At 39.8% G+C, this 19,798-nt stretch overlaps 1 protein-coding gene across 2 annotated transcripts in view; it reads left to right on the forward strand.

Annotated features, from left to right (window-relative positions):
• The first annotated feature begins 336 nt into the window (after positions 1-336).
• Positions 337-19,798, forward strand: part of wu:fi04e12 (desmoplakin) — a 35,987-nt gene continuing 16,525 nt past the window's right edge. The window contains exons 1-14 of one of the 2 annotated variants that reach the window (XM_036968811.1): positions 337-760; positions 7,229-7,322; positions 8,616-8,749; positions 9,038-9,188; positions 14,386-14,511; positions 14,678-14,737; positions 14,953-15,120; positions 15,604-15,708; positions 17,561-17,782; positions 18,261-18,416; positions 18,514-18,668; positions 18,781-18,907; positions 19,157-19,343; positions 19,448-19,731. In XM_036968811.1, the coding sequence (XP_036824706.1) occupies positions 567-760; positions 7,229-7,322; positions 8,616-8,749; positions 9,038-9,188; positions 14,386-14,511; positions 14,678-14,737; positions 14,953-15,120; positions 15,604-15,708; positions 17,561-17,782; positions 18,261-18,416; positions 18,514-18,668; positions 18,781-18,907; positions 19,157-19,343; positions 19,448-19,731 (2,163 nt within the window). In that variant the 5' untranslated portion in view covers positions 337-566. The remainder of the gene's footprint in view (positions 761-7,228; positions 7,323-8,615; positions 8,750-9,037; positions 9,189-14,385; positions 14,512-14,677; positions 14,738-14,952; positions 15,121-15,603; positions 15,709-17,560; positions 17,783-18,260; positions 18,417-18,513; positions 18,669-18,780; positions 18,908-19,156; positions 19,344-19,447; positions 19,732-19,798) is intronic. The other variant, XM_036968812.1, reaches the window with a different exon arrangement.

A 19,798-nucleotide genomic window follows, 5' to 3' on the forward strand; every position in this document is an offset into this window, starting at 1 on the left:
CTTACCCTAACCCTAATTGTAACCCTAACCCATAAACTTAAAATATCCTTTGTCCTCATGGGGACATGTCCCCACAAGGTAGATTTTTCCTTGTTTTTACTATCCTTGTGGGCTTTGGGGGATTTTATGTGCCCACAAGGATTGAAGAACCAAACCAAACACACACACCACCTATCCACCTAGGCTGGGCTACGGAACATAGATATCATACTAAATGGAAGACAACAGATTTACGTTTACTATGATACATCTCCCCTGAGTACAGGTTGAGATAGAGGAGGGCCGGGGACGTGGAAAGAAAAAAACACTAAATTAAAATGTTTTTCTAGGCAAGTAGGTTGATGAAAGGTGTGGTCTGTTTTGTTTGGCCAAAAACGACACTTTCCCGTGTTGCAGATCAAGTCGGTGCTGCCTAGGGACTCTGCTCCGCAGACAGGTGCAGGAGGGATCACATCAACCGCTTCAGACAGTCCCCTCTGACAGCTTTTGCGCACTGCAGCCAGGATTGCAAACTCTTCGTCCACCATTTTTCTCCAGCGGAGTTTTATAACTTTTTGGATCCAGAGATGAGTCTATACGGGTCCCAGGGGGTGTTTTATGTCAGCCGCAGTATCGGGTCCAGGCCCGACCTGAGCTGCGGAACTGGACAATATGCCCAGAGCGAAGTGCACGGTGGTAGTGGATACGGACAGGAGTACATGGACGATAATACTTACAGCTACTCAAAGGCTTCCATGCGAGGTGGTGGTGGAGGACAGGGGTAAGAATTGTTTTTCTTCAAAAGGCCCCTATTCTGCTGTAGGGTACTGTGTTACACAATTGCGTTCACTTGCCCGTATACATTTGAACTAGGCTACAACTCCATTGCCACAGAAGATAAATACAATGCACTATATAACCGTGTCATCTAACACATTATTTCAATCTAGTTCATTATTTTTTTATGTCAAGGTCTTGATTTTGTCGGGGGGATAATTATAGGCCTATGTGTCGTTGTCGTATATATATAGCCTAGGCTATGGCAGGGGCGAATATTATCTGTGAGTGCCGACCCAGTTAATAATTTATTAGGCATCATTGAGAGGTCTTTGTTTCAAAGAATAACGACCTGCTGTCTTGAACCATGTGACAACCCCAAAAATTACAGAAAATGAACCACACAGCAAATTCTTCAGCGTTAAATCAACACTGACATTTAGTGTTACATTGAACTATGGGCCGGTGTCTAAATGGGTCCACCCTTTTCAGTGTTACATTAAAACGGTGCTTAGAGCTGACACTGTTACACTTTTTCAGTGTTAAGGAATGAACACTTTTAGGGTTATGCAATACCACCTCATATAGTATTTTTAACACCAATGGTGTTATGCAATTAATATGTTTTTTACAGAACGTAATCAACATAATACACATTACATAACTTAATTTTCAAAAATAACACTAGGATGTGTGTATAGTTTGCACCAATGGTGTTGTGCAATAACACCTCATAGTATTTGAACCATTATGCAAATGCAGTGCCTTCAGAAAGTACCCCTTGACTTTTCCCACATAAAAAAGCAGACATTTAATATGCCTTTGAGCACGGTGAAGTTATTAATTACACTTGATTACACAAAGATACAGGCGTACTTCCTAACTCAGTTGCTCATTTTTTTTCCAAAACATCCATCCTGTTTGCAACAAGGCACTGAAGTAAAAGTACAGAAAATGTGACAAATCCAACACAACACATCACTGAATACCGCTCTTCATATTTTCAAGCATGGTGGTGGCTGCATCATGTTATGGGTATGCTTGTCATCGGTAAGGACTGGGTTGTTTTTTTAGGATAAAAATAAACAGAATAAAGTTAAGCACAGGCAAAATCCTGGAGGGAAACTTGGTGGTCTGCTTTCCAACAGACAGTGGGAGACAAATTCACATTTTAGCAGGGCAATAACCTTAAACTCAAGGCCAAATAAACACTGAGTTGCTCACCAAGACAACACTGAATGTTCCTGAGTGGCCTAGTTACAGTTTTGACTTAAATCTGCTCAAATCTATGGCAAGACCTGAAAATGTCTGTCTAGCAATGATAAACTATCAACTTGACAGAGCTTGAATAATTTAAAAAAGAATAAAGTGCAAATATTGTATAATCCAAGTGTGCAAAGCTCTTAGAGTCTTACCAGAAAGACTCACAACTGTAATCGCTGCAAGGTGATTCTAAGATGTATTGACTCTGGGGTGTGAATACTTACAGTACCAGTCAAAAGTTTGGACACACCTAATCATTCCAGGGTTTTTCTTTATTTTCACTATTTTCTACATTGTAGAATAATAGTGAAGAAGTCAAAACTAGGAAATAAAAAAATATGAAATCATGTAGTAACCAAGAAAGTTAAATATATTTTATATTTGAGATTCTTCAAAGAAGCCACCCTTTGTCTTGATGACAGCTTTGCACACTCTTGGCATTCTCTTAACCAGCTTCATGAGGTAGTCATCTGGAATACATTTAAATTTTACAAGGTGTGCCTTGTAAAATGTACATTTCTGGAGTTTCTTTCCTTTTTAATGTGTTTGAGCCAATCAGATGTGTTGTGACAAGGTAGGGGTGGTATACAGCAAATAGCCCTATTTGGTAAAAGACCAAGTCCTTATTATGGCAAGAACAGCTCAAATAAGCAAAAATAAAGTGTTATACATCGGTTTAAAGATGAACTTCTTGTTAATCCAACCACGGTGTCAGATTTCAAATAGGCTTTACGGCGAAAGCATACCATGCGATTATCTGAGAACAGCGCCCAGCAGACAAAAAATTACAAACAGTTACCAGCCAAGTAGAGGAGTTACACAAGTCAGAAATAGCGCTAAAATTAATCACTTACCTTTAATGATCTTCATATGGTTGCACTCACAAGACTCCAATTAACTCAAGAAATGTTTGTTTTGTTTGTTAAAGTCCCTCTTTATATCCAAAAACCTCTTTTGTTTGCACGTTTTGTTCAGTAATCCAAAGGCAGTCACAACAGGCAGACGAAAAATCCGAAAAGTATCAGTAAAGTTTGTAGAAACATGTCAAACGATGTTTATAATCAATCCTCAGTTTGTTTTTAGTCATAATAATCAATAATATTTCAACCGGACAAAAGTTTCATCAATATAAAAGGAAAACGAGAAAGGCGCATCCTCGGTCGTGCGCATGAAAAACCTATGGGACACTGCAGGGTCCACTTACTCATTGAGGTCTTACTCCCTCATTCTTCAGAATACAAACCTGAAACAATTTCTAAAGACTGTTGACATCTAGTGGAAGCCATAGGAAGTGCAACTTGAGTCCTAAATCAATGGAATCTGTATAGGCAGTCAATGGAAAACTACAAATAAATAAAAAATCCCACTTCCTGAATGGATTTTTCTCAGGTTTTCACCTGCCATATCAGTTATGTTATACTCACAGACATTGTTGTAACAGTTTTGGAAACTTTAGAGTGTTTTCTATCCAAATCTACCAATTACATGCATATCCTAGCTTCTGGACCTGAGAAACAGGCAGTTTACTTTGGGCATGCTTTTCATCCGGAGGTGAAAATAGTGCCCCCTACTCTATTGAGGTTATAAAGGTCAGTCTATGCAGAACATTTCAAGAACATTGAACGTTTCTTCAAGTGCAGTCGCAAAAACCATTAAGCGCTATGATGAAACTGGCTCTTATGAGGGCCGCCACAGGAATGGAAGGCCCAGAGTTACCTCTGCTGCAGAGGGTAAGTTCATTATAGTTACCAGCCTCAGAATATTGCACACCAAATAAATGCTTCACAGAGTTCAAGTAACATACACATCTCAACATCAACTGTTCAGAGGAGACTGCGTGAATCAGGCCTTCATGGTCGAATTGCTTCAAAGAAACCTCTACTAAACGACATCAATAGGAAGAAGAGACTTGTTTTGGCCAAGATACACGTGCAATGGACATTAGACCCGGTGGAAATCTGTCCTTTGGTCTGATGAGTCCAAATTGGAGATTTTTGGTTCCAACCACCATGTCTTTGTGAGACGCAGAGTAGGGTTGGGGGTGTGTGGGGGTGTGTTTGCTGGTAACACTGTCTGTGATGTATTTAGAATTCAAGGCACACTTAAGCAGCATGGCTACCACAACATTTTGCAGCGATACGCTATCCCATCTAGTTTGGGCTTAGTGGGACTATAATTTGTTTTTCAACAGGACACTGACCCAATGCACCTCCAGGCTGTGTAAGGGCAGATTTACCAAGAAGGAGAGTGATGGAGTGCTGCATCAGATTACCTGGCCTCCACAATCACCTGACCACCCAATTGAGATGGTTTGGGAAGAGTTGGACTGCAGAGTGAAGGAAAAGCAGCCAACAAGTGCTCAGTATGTGGGAATTCCTTCAAGACTGTTGGAAATGCATTCCAGGTGAAGCTGGTTGAGAGAATGTGAAGAATGTCCAAAGCTGTCATCAAGGCAAAGGGTGGCTGCTTTGTAGAGTCTCAAATATAAAACATATTTTGATTTGTTTAACACTTTTTTTGGTTACTAATTGATTACATATGTGTTATGTCATAATTGTGATGTCTTAGTAAAAACAAAGAAAAACCCTTGAACGAGTATGTGTCCAAACTTTTGACTGGTACTGTATGCAAATGAGATACCTCTGTACTTCATTTTGAATTTAATGAGCAAACATTTCTAAAAACATGTTTTCACTTTGTCATTATTGGGTACTGTGTGAAAGATGGGTGAGACAAAACATAGATTTAATACATTTTTCTACTCCGGCTGTAAACACAACAAAATGTGGAATAAATCCCAGGGTATGAATACCTTCTGAAGACAATGTCGGTCTGTATCTCTTGACAAGGTCACCCGTGTTGGATTAAGGACATTACAATCATGTTTACGAGTCTTTAGTGCCACACACTCTTATATAAGCATGTGCAAAGACTTCAGAACTGGTAGCGGACATGCTCAAACTTGAATTAGCATAACCAAAGAGCCCTTCAACTGCTACAACACTTCGACTTGCATGTGGCCAAAAACAATTAATTGAAAGCCACATCCCCCACCAAGCCACAGCTCCAATATAATTTCCCCGGTGTGCCTTGCCTTTTTGAGTGAATTGTTGATTTTACCACCCCATGACTGTATTTGTTAGTGACAGAGACATGCTTGTTGAATTCATACATTTCCAGTCCTATGGACTGAAATTTCGCCCATGAAATAAATACATGTCATATAATGTTAGAACTAATGCATAAATATTGCATGTCAAATTGGCTAGCAAACGAATAACAGATCACGTCAATATGGCTAGTTAACGGGCTATGATCATAAACAGCGTGCAGTTACTTGCTAAATAACTAATGACAGAGCTAAATGTGGAATAATCGTTAATGTGTTTTTGACTATGCTCTTCAAGAGGTGATGATATTAAAACCAAGTAGTTGTCAATGGTTTTAGTGGACCTAGGGGGTCGTCTCCTTGCTCCCCCAGCAGCCAAATGGAACGCTCTGCACCGTATTGTGACGTTTTATTGATAGCAACCTATACAATTCTATAGAGTCTACAGTATGGAGGTCATGGTTACAGTTGAATATGTCTGTGATGACACAGGCAGCCCAATTCTGATCTTTTCCCCCACTAATTGGTCTTCTTGACAGTCACATCAGCTCTTTTCACATCAGATCTTTTTCAGAGCTGATCTGATTGGTCAAAAGACCAATTAGTGGGGGGAAAAAAAGATCAGAATTGGGCTCCCTGTGTAAATGCAGCCTCTGTGTTGTTGTGTTGCAAATGGCATAGGGAGAATGTGACAGTTCTCTTGACTCACATTTCCCCTTGGTCTATCCCTGCACTCATGCTCAATTCAACTAGGGCATAGCGGAATCATCCTCGGATAACTAACGACTTGCTAATTGCTACACTAAGATAATAACTCATTTCAGTCAACCTTTGGGATCATTGATGTACATAGCAGAAAGTGTAATTGATGATGGGGATATTGATGATGATGCTGACTACGATGTTGTTGTTTGAGGATGAAGATGATCATGATAACGATGTTTATATTATCGATGATGTTGACATATATACTGAGAACAATAATGATAGTCATGAAACTACTTTAAATGCCAAGATAACAAGTAACAGTTAACAAAGTTTTTGTTTTAAAAACACCTAAGGGGAGCAGTATCTGAGAATGAGGGGACCAGTATCTGAGAATGAGGGGAGCAGTATCTGAGAATGAGGGGAACAGTATCTGAGAATGAGGGGACCAGTATCTGAGAATGAGGGGACCAGTATCTGAGAATGAGGGGACCAGTATCTGAGAATGAGGGGAGCAGTATCTGAGAATGAGGGGACCAGTATCTGAGAATGAGGGGAGCAGTATCTGAGAATGAGGGGAGCAGTATCTGAGAATGAGGGGAGCAGTATCTGAGAATGAGTGGACCAGTATCTGAGAATGAGGGGAGCAGTATCTGAGAATGAGGGGAGTAGTATCTGAGAATGAGGGGACCAGTATCTGAGAATGAGGGGAGCAGTATCTGAGAATGAGGGGAGCAGTATCTGAGAATGAGGGGACCAGTATCTGATAATGAGTGGACCAGTATCTGAGAATGAGGGGAGCAGTATCTGAGAATGAGGGGAGCAGTATCTGAGAATGAGGGGAGCAGTATCTGAGAATGAGGGGAGCAGTATCTGAGAATGAGGGGAGCAGTATCTGAGAATGAGGGGACCAGTATCTGAGAATGAGGGGACCAGTATCTGAGAATGAGGGGAGCAGTATCTGAGAATGAGGGGACCAGTATCTGAGAATGAGGGGAGCAGTATCTGAGAATGAGGGGAGCAGTATCTGAGAATGAGGGGAGCAGTATCTGAGAATGAGGGGACCAGTATCTGAGAATGAGGGGACCAGTATCTGAGAATGAGGGGAGCAGTATCTGAGAATGAGGGGAGCAGTATCTGAGAATGCAACAGAAACGGCCATATTTGATATGCTTCTACCTCTGACTTAAACTGCTTCTGGCTGAACCCTGTTACATGCAGCTCCTAGGCCTCTGGTAGCCTATAACGCAACGCAACCACACAACAAAATATTCTTTGATCTATTTTGGTGGAAGCCTGTTGAATGTGACCTCTGCATGGACTGGTACCCTAACATTGCCCAGTTGGATTACAAGAAGATGTTGATTATAACCCTCCCCTCCATGTCTCCTACAGACAGTTCCCCCCCAGTGGCCTCCACCAGAAGGCGTACATCCTGCAGGGCCAGTGTCAGGACAACCTGAGGAAAGCAGAACACTACCTACAGGCTGTAAGTCACTACCCACCGTAGATATATAACAACAGTGTTCCGTTTCATTCTGTACTACCTACAGTCTGTGAGTCACTTCATGTCCTGTCTGCTTTGAGATACTGGCTTTGGTCATGATGTTAGTCTAAGTACACTTAGCCTCATGTCTGGCAACAGTAAATGTAATCAGACACTCTGACTAAGACATGTACTGCACCTGTAGACTGAGGTATGAACGCTGAGATTACTATACCAGTCCTGCAACCAAGCCCCCCCTTGACTTGCTTTAGGGGAATTGTGGTGTGTTAGTACAAGTAGGCCTATGCATTTAATCAGCAAAGGAACATGACTGTTAGGTTTCTTCAAGGGATACTGCGAGATTTTCAACTTAGGCATTTGCCTCGTTACCCAGAATCAGATGAACTCGAGGATGTCATTTGCATGTCTCTACGTGCAGCATGAAAGAAGTTACAGGTTGTTTTGTGAGCTAAAGCAAACTAGAGTTAGCAAAATGACTGGGAAGTCTACCGGTACAGCTTGTATGGCCAAAGTCTCGCACTATCCCTTTAAATGTCAGGTCTATTATATTATAATAATGAGATGATCCATAACAGGTCATTAGACTGGACACACTCACTCTGATGACGAGTCCTCACAACTGTGTGTCTGTGGTTGGCTGAGGCATTTGTGAAATATGCTCTGTCAGGTGTGACTCCGCCCTTCCGCTTCATGCGCGCAAAAGATCTTCAAACAGCTTTTAAATACGTTCAGCCTGTCAAGCCACGTCTTGTCAGAATCACGTCCGATTATATATCTCACCTGTCTCTGCCATATTTGGCATGTTCAGCATGTTCGTTGCAGGCATTGTCGACTCAGCATGTGTGTGCGTTTTGGTCACGCATGAAGTGAAAATAAGAAGTGCATCTCAGCGTGTGTCTGGCACACAGTCAGCAGTAAACCCAGGAATTATCTTTAAACACACACCAACAATGAAAACAAAACCCAGGGAAAGTGTTCATTTGGCCGTGACCTGTCACAGAATGTACTCTTTTAACTATTAAAGTACACTACTGTACCAACAGTCAGTTAGCCCACAGATAGAAGCTATCTGGACAGAAAGATCATGCATGGCATCCTCATGATCTATACATTATGGTCCTATCTTTGACTGGGTCTTGAACTGAAGGATTTACCTGACTGAATATGGTCTACCGTATTCCCGTTTGAGAAACCCAGAACGGCAAGTTGAGGCTAGACTGAACCTGATGTACAAAGTCATAACGTGTGTCTGACATTTCCCCGTGTGTCCTGCAGGGCAGCGATTCTGGGCGCGGCACAGTGGAGGCAGATCACTACATGGCCCTGGCCAGGGAGACCATAGAGCAGCTGAAGGCCTGTGCTCTGGACCTCAGACAGATGGGACAACCCAATGACAGCGTGGTCCGAAGGTTAGACACACTATGAGATGACCACCACTACCGCATACAGACAAACCAATATCCATTCTCCTTGTTTCTCTCTCTATTGCCCGTTCCCTCTCACTGTTTGAGGTCAGACACGCAAAACAGATGACTAGTGTGTTTCGTTTATTATTTATCTCATCTTATTTTACCAGGTAAGTTGACCGAGGACAAATTATATTTTACAGCAACGACCTGGGGAAGAGTTTCGGGAAGAGTTTAACATTGACATTCGCTCCCCCTTCTCCCCCCCCGCTCCCCCTACCCCCTCCATAGTGTGGAGATGTGTCGGGACCAGTTGACGGGAGTCCACATGGCCATAAACGGAACCATGCAAAGGCGGAGCCGGGGGAGCAGAGGGAGTGGCGCTTGGGAGGAAGCTGGGTGGAGCTTCAACGAGGCCATGGCCTGGATTGGACACCAGAAGGTAAGGAGAACCACACCCTACAGGACAGATGTGTAACGCCCGTGTAGGAAGGCACATGCTACAGGATTGCATAATATTATTGCTACCACCTGTTCCCCTTCAGATGAACTGCCTGCAGTCATATGTGTAATGCCAGTGCAGGAAAGCGTATGATACATATGAGTTACATATGATTGCACAACGTCAATGTTGTGTACCTGCAACCTGCCAGGAAGATGTAATATATTTGTTTTTAGTATTTTTCAATACTCTATATGGACATTAACATATTACATGTTGCACTTACCGGTAGATATATTTTTTAGTGTGAGACAAAAATGGTTCTGACAATGTGTTGCAAAACACCCCCAGTTCATATAGTATTAAAGTCATAATTTTGAAACACTTGAACCTTTGACATTTTGGGGAATTTTCTGCATTCCCCCACACATACAGTGGCAAGAAAAAGTATGTAAACCCTTTGGAATTGACCTGGATTTCTGCATAAATTGATCATAAAATTTGTTCTGATCGTCATTTAAGTCACAACAATAGACAAACACAGTCTGCTTAAACTAATAACACACAAACAATTATACCTTTCCATGTCTTTATTGAACACATCGTGTAAACATTCACAGTGCAGGGTGGAAAAAAAGTATGTGAACACTTGGATTTAACCGGTTGACCCTCCTTTGGCAGCAATAACCTCAAACAAATGTTTTCTGTAGTTGCGGATCAGACCTGCCCAATGGTCAGGAGGAATTTTGGACCATTCTTCTTTACAAAGCTGTTTCAGTTCAGCAAGATTCTTGGGATGTCTGGTGTGAACCGCTCTCTTGAGGTCACAGCATCTCAATTGGGTTGAGGTCAGGACTGACTGGGCCACTCCAGAAGGCGTATTTTCTTCTGTTGAAGCCATTCTGTTGTTGATTTACTTCTTTGTTTTAGGTCGTCGTCCTGTTGCATCACCCAACTTCTGTTGAGCTTCAATTGGCAGACAGATAGCCTAACATTATTATGCAAAATGTCTTGATAAACTTGGAAATTCATTTTTAATAACATTTGTGTGTTATTAGTTTATGCAGACTGTTTGTCTATTGTTGTGACTTAAATGAAGTGACTTAAATGTACTTGTTCTTGCCACTGTACATGAACTGGTTAGTCCTGGAGGGCAGGTGTGTGTCCGAGAAGTCAGTGCAGATAACACTCTGACACTCAAACTTCATTTAGATCTGAATTCACCTGAAATGGCACACACACACAATCACACGCAGTATTGCAATTGTCTTAAAGTAACCTTAACCCTCCCACTGCAATGTACAGTTCTCACAACCACAGGTGATGAACGTCATCCTTGCAATTGAACACCTTCCACTGCCAGCTTTTTGCAAACTGGAGAACGAACAGAAAGGATAGAGCAGGTTGTGTTGGCGGTTATGCCTGCTTTGACACTTGTACACACATGCAGAAGTCACGCTAGAGGCTAGACGTAGTGTAACTGTATGTTAAGCATTGTACCAAGTAGAATACTGTGTACACACACACTCATACTATGCACCCCCCTTTGCACAAACCTAGGTGAAAGCTAGGCTATGTTCTGGTGTTAGTGGCCCAGACTCCCTGTCTATTGGTGAATTCCTGACATTCCTCCCACATTTTCTTCTTGGTTGGTTTTTAGTGTTAGGCTTACAGAGGGTAAGCGTTTACCATACTTCACACTACTCTATCACCACCTAGTGGCAGTGTTCTAGCATGGGAGCCTACTCCCTATGGTTGAGCTGTGTGTCAGTGTGTGTTGTAGTTGAGATGTGTATTTGTGTTATGGTTAAGGTGTGTGTTGTGGTTGAGCTGTGTGTGTGTTGTAGTTGAGATGTGTATTTGTGTTATGGTTAAGGTGCGTGTTGTGTTTGTGAGGTTACAATGTATTTGAGATGTAGTTATAATGTATTTGAGATGTAGTTATAATGTATTTGACATGTAGTTTTAATGTATTTGAGATGTAGTTATAATGTATTTGAGATGTAGTTATAATGTATTTGACATGTAGTTTTAATGTATTTTACATGTAGTTTAAAATGTATTTGACATGTAGTTATAATGTATTTGAGATGTAGTTATAATGTATTTGAAATGTAGTTATAATGTATTTTAGATGCAGTTATAATGTATTTGAGATGCAGTTATAATGTATTTTAGATGCAGTTATAATGTATTTGAGATGCAGTTATAATGTATTTGAGATGTAGTTATAATGTATTTGAGATGTAGTTATAATGTATTTGAGATGCAGTTATAATGTATTTGAGATGCAGTTATAATGTATTTTAGATGCAGTTATAATGTATTTGAGATGCAGTTATAATGTATTTGAGATGTAGTTATAATGTATTTGAGATGCAGTTATAATGTATTTTAGATGCAGTTATAATGTATTTGAGATGTAGTTATAATGTATTTGAGATGTAGTTATAATGTATTTGAGATGTAGTTATAATGTATTTGAGATGTAGTTATAATGTATTTGAGATGTAGTTATAATGTATTTGACATGTAGTTTTAATGTATTTTACATGTAGTTTAAAATGTATTTGACATGTAGTTATAATGTATTTGAGATGTAGTTATAATGTATTTGAGATGTAGTTATAATGTATTTGAGATGTAGTTATAATGTATTTGACATGTAGTTTTAATGTATTTTACATGTAGTTTAAAATGTATTTGACATGTAGTTATAATGTATTTGAGATGTAGTTATAATGTATTTGAGATGTAGTTATAATGTATTTGAGATGTAGTTATAATGTATTTGACATGTAGTTTTAATGTATTTTACATGTAGTTTAAAATGTATTTGACATGTAGTTATAATGTATTTGAGATGCAGTTATAATGTATTTTAGATGCAGTTATAATGTATTTGAGATGTAGTTATAATGTATTTGAGATGTAGTTATAATGTATTTGAGATGCAGTTATAATGTATTTGAGATGTAGTTATAATGTATTTGAGATGTAGTTATAATGTATTTGAGATGCAGTTATAATGTATTTGACATGTAGTTATAATGTATTTGAGATGTAGTTATAATGTATTTGAGATGTAGTTATAATGTATTTGAGATGTAGTTATAATGTATTTGAGATGTAGTTATAATGTATTTGAGATGCAGTTATAATGTATTTGACATGTAGTTATAATGTATTTGAGATGCAGTTATAATGTATTTGAGATGTAGTTATAATGTATTTGAGATGCAGTTATAATGTATTTGACATGTAGTTATAATGTATTTGAGATGTAGTTATAATGTATTTGAGATGTAGTTATAATGTATTTGAGATGCAGTTATAATGTATTTGAGATGCAGTTATAATGTATTTGAGATGTAGTTATAATGTATTTGAGATGTAGTTATAATGTATTTGAGATGCAGTTATGTATTTGACATGTAGTTATAATGTATTTGACATGTAGTTATAATGTATTTGAGATGTAGTTATAATGTATTTGAGATGTAGTTATAATGTATTTGAGATGCAGTTATAATGTATTTGACATGTAGTTATAATGTATTTGAGATGTAGTTATAATGTATTTGAGATGCAGTTATGTATTTGACATGTAGTTATAATGTATTTGACATGTAGTTATAATGTATTTGAGATGTAGTTATAATGTATTTGAAATGTAGTTATAATGTATTTGAGATGTAGTTATAATGTATTTGAGATGCAGTTATAATGTATTTGAAATGTAGTTATAATGTATTTGAGATGTAGTTATAATGTATTTGAGATGTAGTTATAATGTATTTGAGATGTAGTTATAATGTATTTGAGATGCAGTTATAATGTATTTGAGATGTAGTTATAATGTATTTGAAATGTAGTTATAATGTATTTGAGATGCAGTTATAATGTATTTGAAATGTAGTTATAATGTATTTGAAATGTAGTTATAATGTATTTGAAATGTAGTTATAATGTATTTGAGATGCAGTTATAATGTATTTGAGATGCAGTTATAATGTATTTGAGATGCAGTTATAATGTATTTGAGATGCAGTTATAATGTATTTGAAATGTAGTTATAATGTATTTGAGATGCAGTTATAATGTATTTTAGATGCAGTTATAATGTATTTGAAATGTAGTTATAATGTATTTGAGATGTAGTTATAATGTATTTGAGATGTAGTTATAATGTATTTGAAATGTAGTTATGTATTTGAAATGTAGTTATAATGTATTTGAGATGTAGTTATAATGTATTTGAGATGTAGTTATAATGTATTTGAGATGTAGTTATAATGTATTTGAGATGTAGTTATAATGTATTTGAAATGTAGTTATGTATTTGAAATGTAGTTATAATGTATTTTAAATGTAGTTATAATGTATTTTAAATGTAGTTATAATGTATTTGAGATGTAGTTACAATGTATTTTAAATGTAGTTATAATGTATTTGAGATGTAGTTATAATGTATTTGAAATGTTGTTATAATGTATTTGAAATGTAGTTATGTATTTGACATGTAGTTATAATGTATTTGACATGTAGTTATAATGTATTTGACATGTAGTTATAATGTATTTGACATGTAGTTATAATGTATTTGAGATGTAGTTATAATGTATTTGAGATGCAGTTATAATGTATTTGAGATGCAGTTATAATGTATTTTAGATGCAGTTATAATGTATTTGAGATGCAGTTATAATGTATTTGAGATGCAGTTATAATGTATTTTAGATGCAGTTATAATGTATTTGAGATGCAGTTATAATGTATTTGAGATGTAGTTATAATGTATTTGAGATGCAGTTATAATGTATTTTAGATGCAGTTATAATGTATTTGAGATGCAGTTATAATGTATTTGAGATGCAGTTATAATGTATTTGAGATGCAGTTATAATGTATTTGAGATGCAGTTATAATGTATTTGAGATGCAGTTATAATGTATTTGAGATGTAGTTATAATGTATTTGAGATGCAGTTATAATGTATTTGAGATGCAGTTATAATGTATTTTAGATGCAGTTATAATGTATTTGAGATGCAGTTATAATGTATTTTAGATGCAGTTATAATGTATTTGAGATGCAGTTATAATGTATTTTAGATGCAGTTATAATGTATTTGAGATGCAGTTATAATGTATTTTAGATGCAGTTATAATGTGATCGTAATGTGTTTGTATTCCAGCATCTGATAGAGACCGCTCAGTGGGGAGATAACTCTGCAGACATTGAGCAGCAGCTGATCAGCCACAGCAAGTTCCACAGCTCGATACAGAGAAGCCCCGAGGTGGACAAGGCCAAGGTTGAACTGGTGGGTACGCACATACACACACACACACACACACCTGTCACAACCACAGACACAGTTACTTTCACACTGTCTCCCATACACATTCTATTTCTGGGAGTGTGTTTGTGTGTGATTCTGACTAAGTGTGTGTGATTCTCTCTCAGTGTTTGTGTGTTCCTCCCTACAGATTATGAAAGGAGACAAGGCCAACCAGTATGCTCTGGATCAGGAATGGGACATGCTGCAGGTGACAGAGGCTCTGGGGAAAACACACATACACACCCCTGCATTACTGTATAATACGGTTGTTGTACTAGTATATCATCTTTCTTTAGGTTTGTGTTGTACTGAACATCTTTATTTTCATTCGTCTGTATATGTTAGTCATGCCCCAAAGGATTTGTGACTTTATTGATTGTACCTAACTACTGATGAGTCTCACCATGTTTATCGCTCTGTCAGAAAATGTCTCATGGTCGTAGCAACCAGCTGAGGGAGATGCAGCAGATCATTGAGGCGATCAGTAAACAGATCATGTGGGTGAACGTGAGAGAGGAGGAGGAGCTGGTGTTCGACTGGGGGGACAAGAACATCGACCTCTACATCCCCAAGAAGCAGGAGAGCTACTCGGTAAGGACTGGGTCAAGGGTTAAAGATCAAGCGTCAGAGGGGGAAGTGTCACAGTGGGAGGGTGGAGAGGCTAATTGATGATTCCCATAGAGGCAATACATGCTGGGTGCATCCCAAATGGAACCCTATTCCCTATATAGTGCACTACTTTTAACCAGGGCTCTGCACTAATGTAGGGAATAAGGTGACATTTGGGACGCAAACTAGCTGTAATTGTTCTTGTTCATTGGTGATGTTTGGCAGTCTCTGGTCCCGTGACGTCTAGTGTATTGTGTGTCTGTATATCATTATGTGTTGTTAATCTGTTTTGCATTATGTACCCTGGGGAAGTATAATGCCAATTGCCAAACCTCTGAGACTTGTGCAATGAAACCACATATCATTTTTCAGTCCCAATGGGTCCCCAGGGCCAAACAGTCATTCTATCTCTCCAGTTTTGCCCTAACTGTGTTGTCTGTAAACTGTGTTGTTTTTCTCTGTCAGAAACTGATGAGTGCCCTGGAGGAGAAGGATAAGGACCTGAATAAACTGAAGCTGAAAGTGGACAGCCTTCTGAAGAACCCCCACCCTGCCTCTGACAAGATCGAGGTTAGGAGATGTCTGTCTAGAAGAATATCTACTTGATTATTTGGATCACCATTAGCTGTTACAGTCGCAAAAGCTACTCTTCCTGGGGCCCATGATATCTAGCAATGTCTAGCTACAGTGCCTTGCGAAAGTATTCGGCCCCCTTGAACTTTGCGACCTTTTGCCACATTTCAGGCTTCAAACATAAAGATATAAAACTGTATTTTTTGTGAAGAATCAACAACAAGTGGGACACAATCATGAAGTGGAACGACATTTATTGGATATTTCAAACTTTTTTAACAAATCAAAAACTGAAAAATTGGGCGTGCAAAATTATTCAGCCCCTTTACTTTCAGTGCAGCAAACTCTCTCCAGAAGTTCAGTGAGGATCTCTGAATGATCCAATGTTGACCTAAATGACTAATGATGATAAATACAATCCACCTGTGTGTAATCAAGTCTCCGTATAAATGCACCTGCACTGTGATAGTCTCAGAGGTCAGTTAAAAGCGCAGAGAGCATCATGAAGAACAAGGAACACACCAGGCAGGTCCGAGATACTGTTGTGAAGAAGTTTAAAGCCGGATTTGGATACAAAAAGATTTCCCAAGCTTTAAACATCCCAAGGAGCACTGTGCAAGCGATAATATTGAAATGGAAGGAGTATCAGACCACTGCAAATCTACCAAGACCTGGCCGTCCCTCTAAACTTTCACCTCATACAAGGAGAAGACTGATCAGAGATGCAGCCAAGAGGCCCATGATCACTCTGGATGAACTGCAGAGATCTACAGCTGAGGTGGGAGACTCTGTCCATAGGACAACAATCAGTCGTATATTGCACAAATCTGGCCTTTATGGAAGAGTGGCAAGAAGAAAGCCATTTCTTAAAGATATCCATAAAAAGTGTTGTTTAAAGTTTGCCACAAGCCACCTGGGAGACACACCAAACATGTGGAAGAAGGTGCTCTGGTCAGATGAAACCAAAATTGAACTTTTTGGCAACAATGCAAGACGTTATGTTTGGCGTAAAAGCAACACAGCTCATCACCCTGAACACACCATCCCCACTGTCAAACATGGTGGTGGCAGCATCATGGTTTGGGCCTGCTTTTCTTCAGCAGGGACAGGGAAGAGGGTTAAAATTGATGAGAAGATGGATGGAGCCAAATACAGGACCATTCTGGAAGAAAACCTGATGGAGTCTGCAAAAGACCTGAGACTGGGATGGAGATTTGTCTTCCAACAAGACAATGATCCAAAACATAAAGCAAAATCTACAATGGAATGGTTCAAAAATAAACATATCCAGGTGTTAGAATTGCCAAGTCAAAGTCCAGACCTGAATCCAATCGAGAATCTGTGGAAAGAACTGAAAACTGCTGTTCACAAATGCTCTCCATCCAACCTCACTGAGCTCGAGCTGTTTTGCAAGGAGGAATGGGAAATACTTTCAGTCTCTCGATGTGCAAAACTGATAGAGACATACCCCAAGCGACTTACAGCTGTAATCACAGCAAAAGGTGGCGCTACAAAGTATTAACTTAAGGGGGCTGAATAATTTTGCACGCCCAATTTTTCAGTTTTTGATTTGTTAAAAAAGTTTGAAATATCCAATAAATGTCGTTCCACTTCATGATTATGTCCCACTTGTTGTTGATTCTTCACAAAAAAATACAGTTTTATATCTTTATGTTTGAAGCCTGAAATGTGGCAAAAGGTCGCAAAGTTCAAGGGGGCCGAATACTTTCGCAAGGCACTGTATCTAATTTGCCGGGATGGTTATTTTGATATGAGTTCTCATCTTCCTTTCAATCCCCCTTTTATTCGTTCTTTAATCCCTCTATCCTTCTTTTTAAATTTCTTACAGGCCTACATGGACACTCTGCAGACCCAGTGGAGCTGGCTCCTCCAGATCACCAAGTGTATCCATGTCCACCTGAAGGAGAATGCTGACTACAGCGAGTTCTTCAAGGAGGCCAATGAGATGTACAATAAGCTGCAGAAGGCGCATGAGAACATCCGTAAGAAGTTCACCAGCGACAGAAACACGCCCCTTGAAAACTTGCTGGAACTACTCAAAGGCCTGGAGGTAAGACATGTACATCTTTGAAGGTACCACAGATATACTGTACAAGGTTATATAATATCTCAAGCACCCAATTCCGCATATAGTGCACTACTTTTGACTGTACTGTACACTCTTGGAAAAAAGGGTTCCAAAAGGGTTCTTTGGCTGTCCCCATAAGATAACCATTTTTGGTTCCAGGTAGAACCGTTTTTGAGTTCCCTCTGTAGAAAGGGTTCTACATGGAACCCAAAGGGGTTCTTCCTGGAACAAAAGGTTCTACCTGCAACCAAAAAGGGTTCTTCAAAGAGTTCTCCAATGGGGACAGCTAAAGAACCCTTTAGGGTTCTATATATCACATATTTCTTCTAAGAGTGTAGTCACTCTGGTGAAGGACTAGTTCACTATGTGTGGAATAGGAAGTAATTTGTGAAGATAGAATAGAATTGCTCCCCCTTTCCTCTGATAGGGATATTGACCTCTGACCCTTACCCTCCAACAGAAAGAGAAGGAGCGAATCATGGAGAATAAGAGGCAGGTGCAGCACCTGGTCAACAAGTCCAAGAGCATCGTGAGGCTCAGACCACGTAACCCTGAAGAGGAGAAGAGCTGTAGTCCTGTTATGGTACAGGCCCTGTGTGACTTCAAACAAGACCAGGTCCGAGACATGAACATACACGCTCACAAGCTCTCTCTCTTACATGCATGCACACACACACACACTCCTGTCTAACATTGTGCATGTCCCTCTATAGAAGGTGATTCTGAAGGGCAACGAGGGCATACTGAAAGACAACTCCCAGCGCAGTAAGTGGCAGGTAATAGGACCAGGAGGACTGGACATGCTGGTGCCCTCTGTCTGTCTGCTGGTGCCACCGCCCAACTCCCTTGGCATCAACCTGGCCAACAAGTAAGAACACACACATGCAGACACGCAGTGCACACACGCACGCACGCACACACACACACACACACACACAATGTGAGAATTAAATCACCATCTGTGTTGTGTGGTCCATCAGGAATGAGCAGTACTATGAGGCCATCCTGTCTGTGTGGAATCAGCTCTACATCAACATCAAGAGTCTCATCTCCTGGCAGTACTATGTCCAGGACCTCACACGTATCAACTCACTCACTGTCACCATGGTGAGTCTATAAGTCACTTCGGTAACCACTATCATTGTCACCACCATCATCTCCGTAAACACATCCTTGTAACTACTTAGAAGACCACTAGCTAAAGTGTCAGGGTTGCGCTTTGCTTTACAGCCCACTGTTTACTTATACTAAGATTACAACAAAAATACCTACAAATGGTAATAACAATATATAACCTAAATAAGTATGCCCTTTGAAAAAAAATTGAACGAGAACTGCATTATTGTGTCCTTTCAGCTGTCCCGTATGCGTCCCGAGGAGTACCGCAGCATCCTGAAGAGTCTGGAGGCACACTACTCAGAGTTCACCCACTGTTGCCATGGCTCCGAGATGTTCAAGGACGAGGACAAGCGGAGCATCGAGAGCCAGTACACTGGAGCCCATGCTCACTACGACCGCCTGCTGGTCCAGCTACCTGTTTACAGTGAGAAGATATACACCTGTCTACTCTGAGTGCATGTCATATAACCTAAATTGGATCTGTGCCTCACAGTAAATGACACCAGCATTTCATCTCTCTGTCCCTAGCTGCACAACAGACCGGCAACGAGGAGAAGATCAAAGCAGAGGAGGAAGCCAGGATACTGGCGGCAGAGAAAGAGGAAGCCAAGGTAGTGGGGACTAAGCAAGATCATGTGAGGAAGGTAGTGGTGAAGAAGAAGGTGGCATCGGTGACATCACAGAGCCTGACGGAGCTGGACGAGCTCAGACTGAGACTGGAGGGGGCAGAGGCGGGGCTTACTCAGCACATCCACATCTGTCTGGCAGAGGATGGAGCACACGACTGTGGCCTGAGGATCACACAGCTAGAGGTACTCACACACACACACACACACACACACACACACACACACACACACACACACACACACACACACA

The sequence above is a fragment of the Oncorhynchus mykiss genome, chromosome 30, assembly GCF_013265735.2.
Source record: "Oncorhynchus mykiss isolate Arlee chromosome 30, USDA_OmykA_1.1, whole genome shotgun sequence".
NCBI classification, from domain to species: Eukaryota; Metazoa; Chordata; class Actinopteri; order Salmoniformes; family Salmonidae; genus Oncorhynchus; species Oncorhynchus mykiss.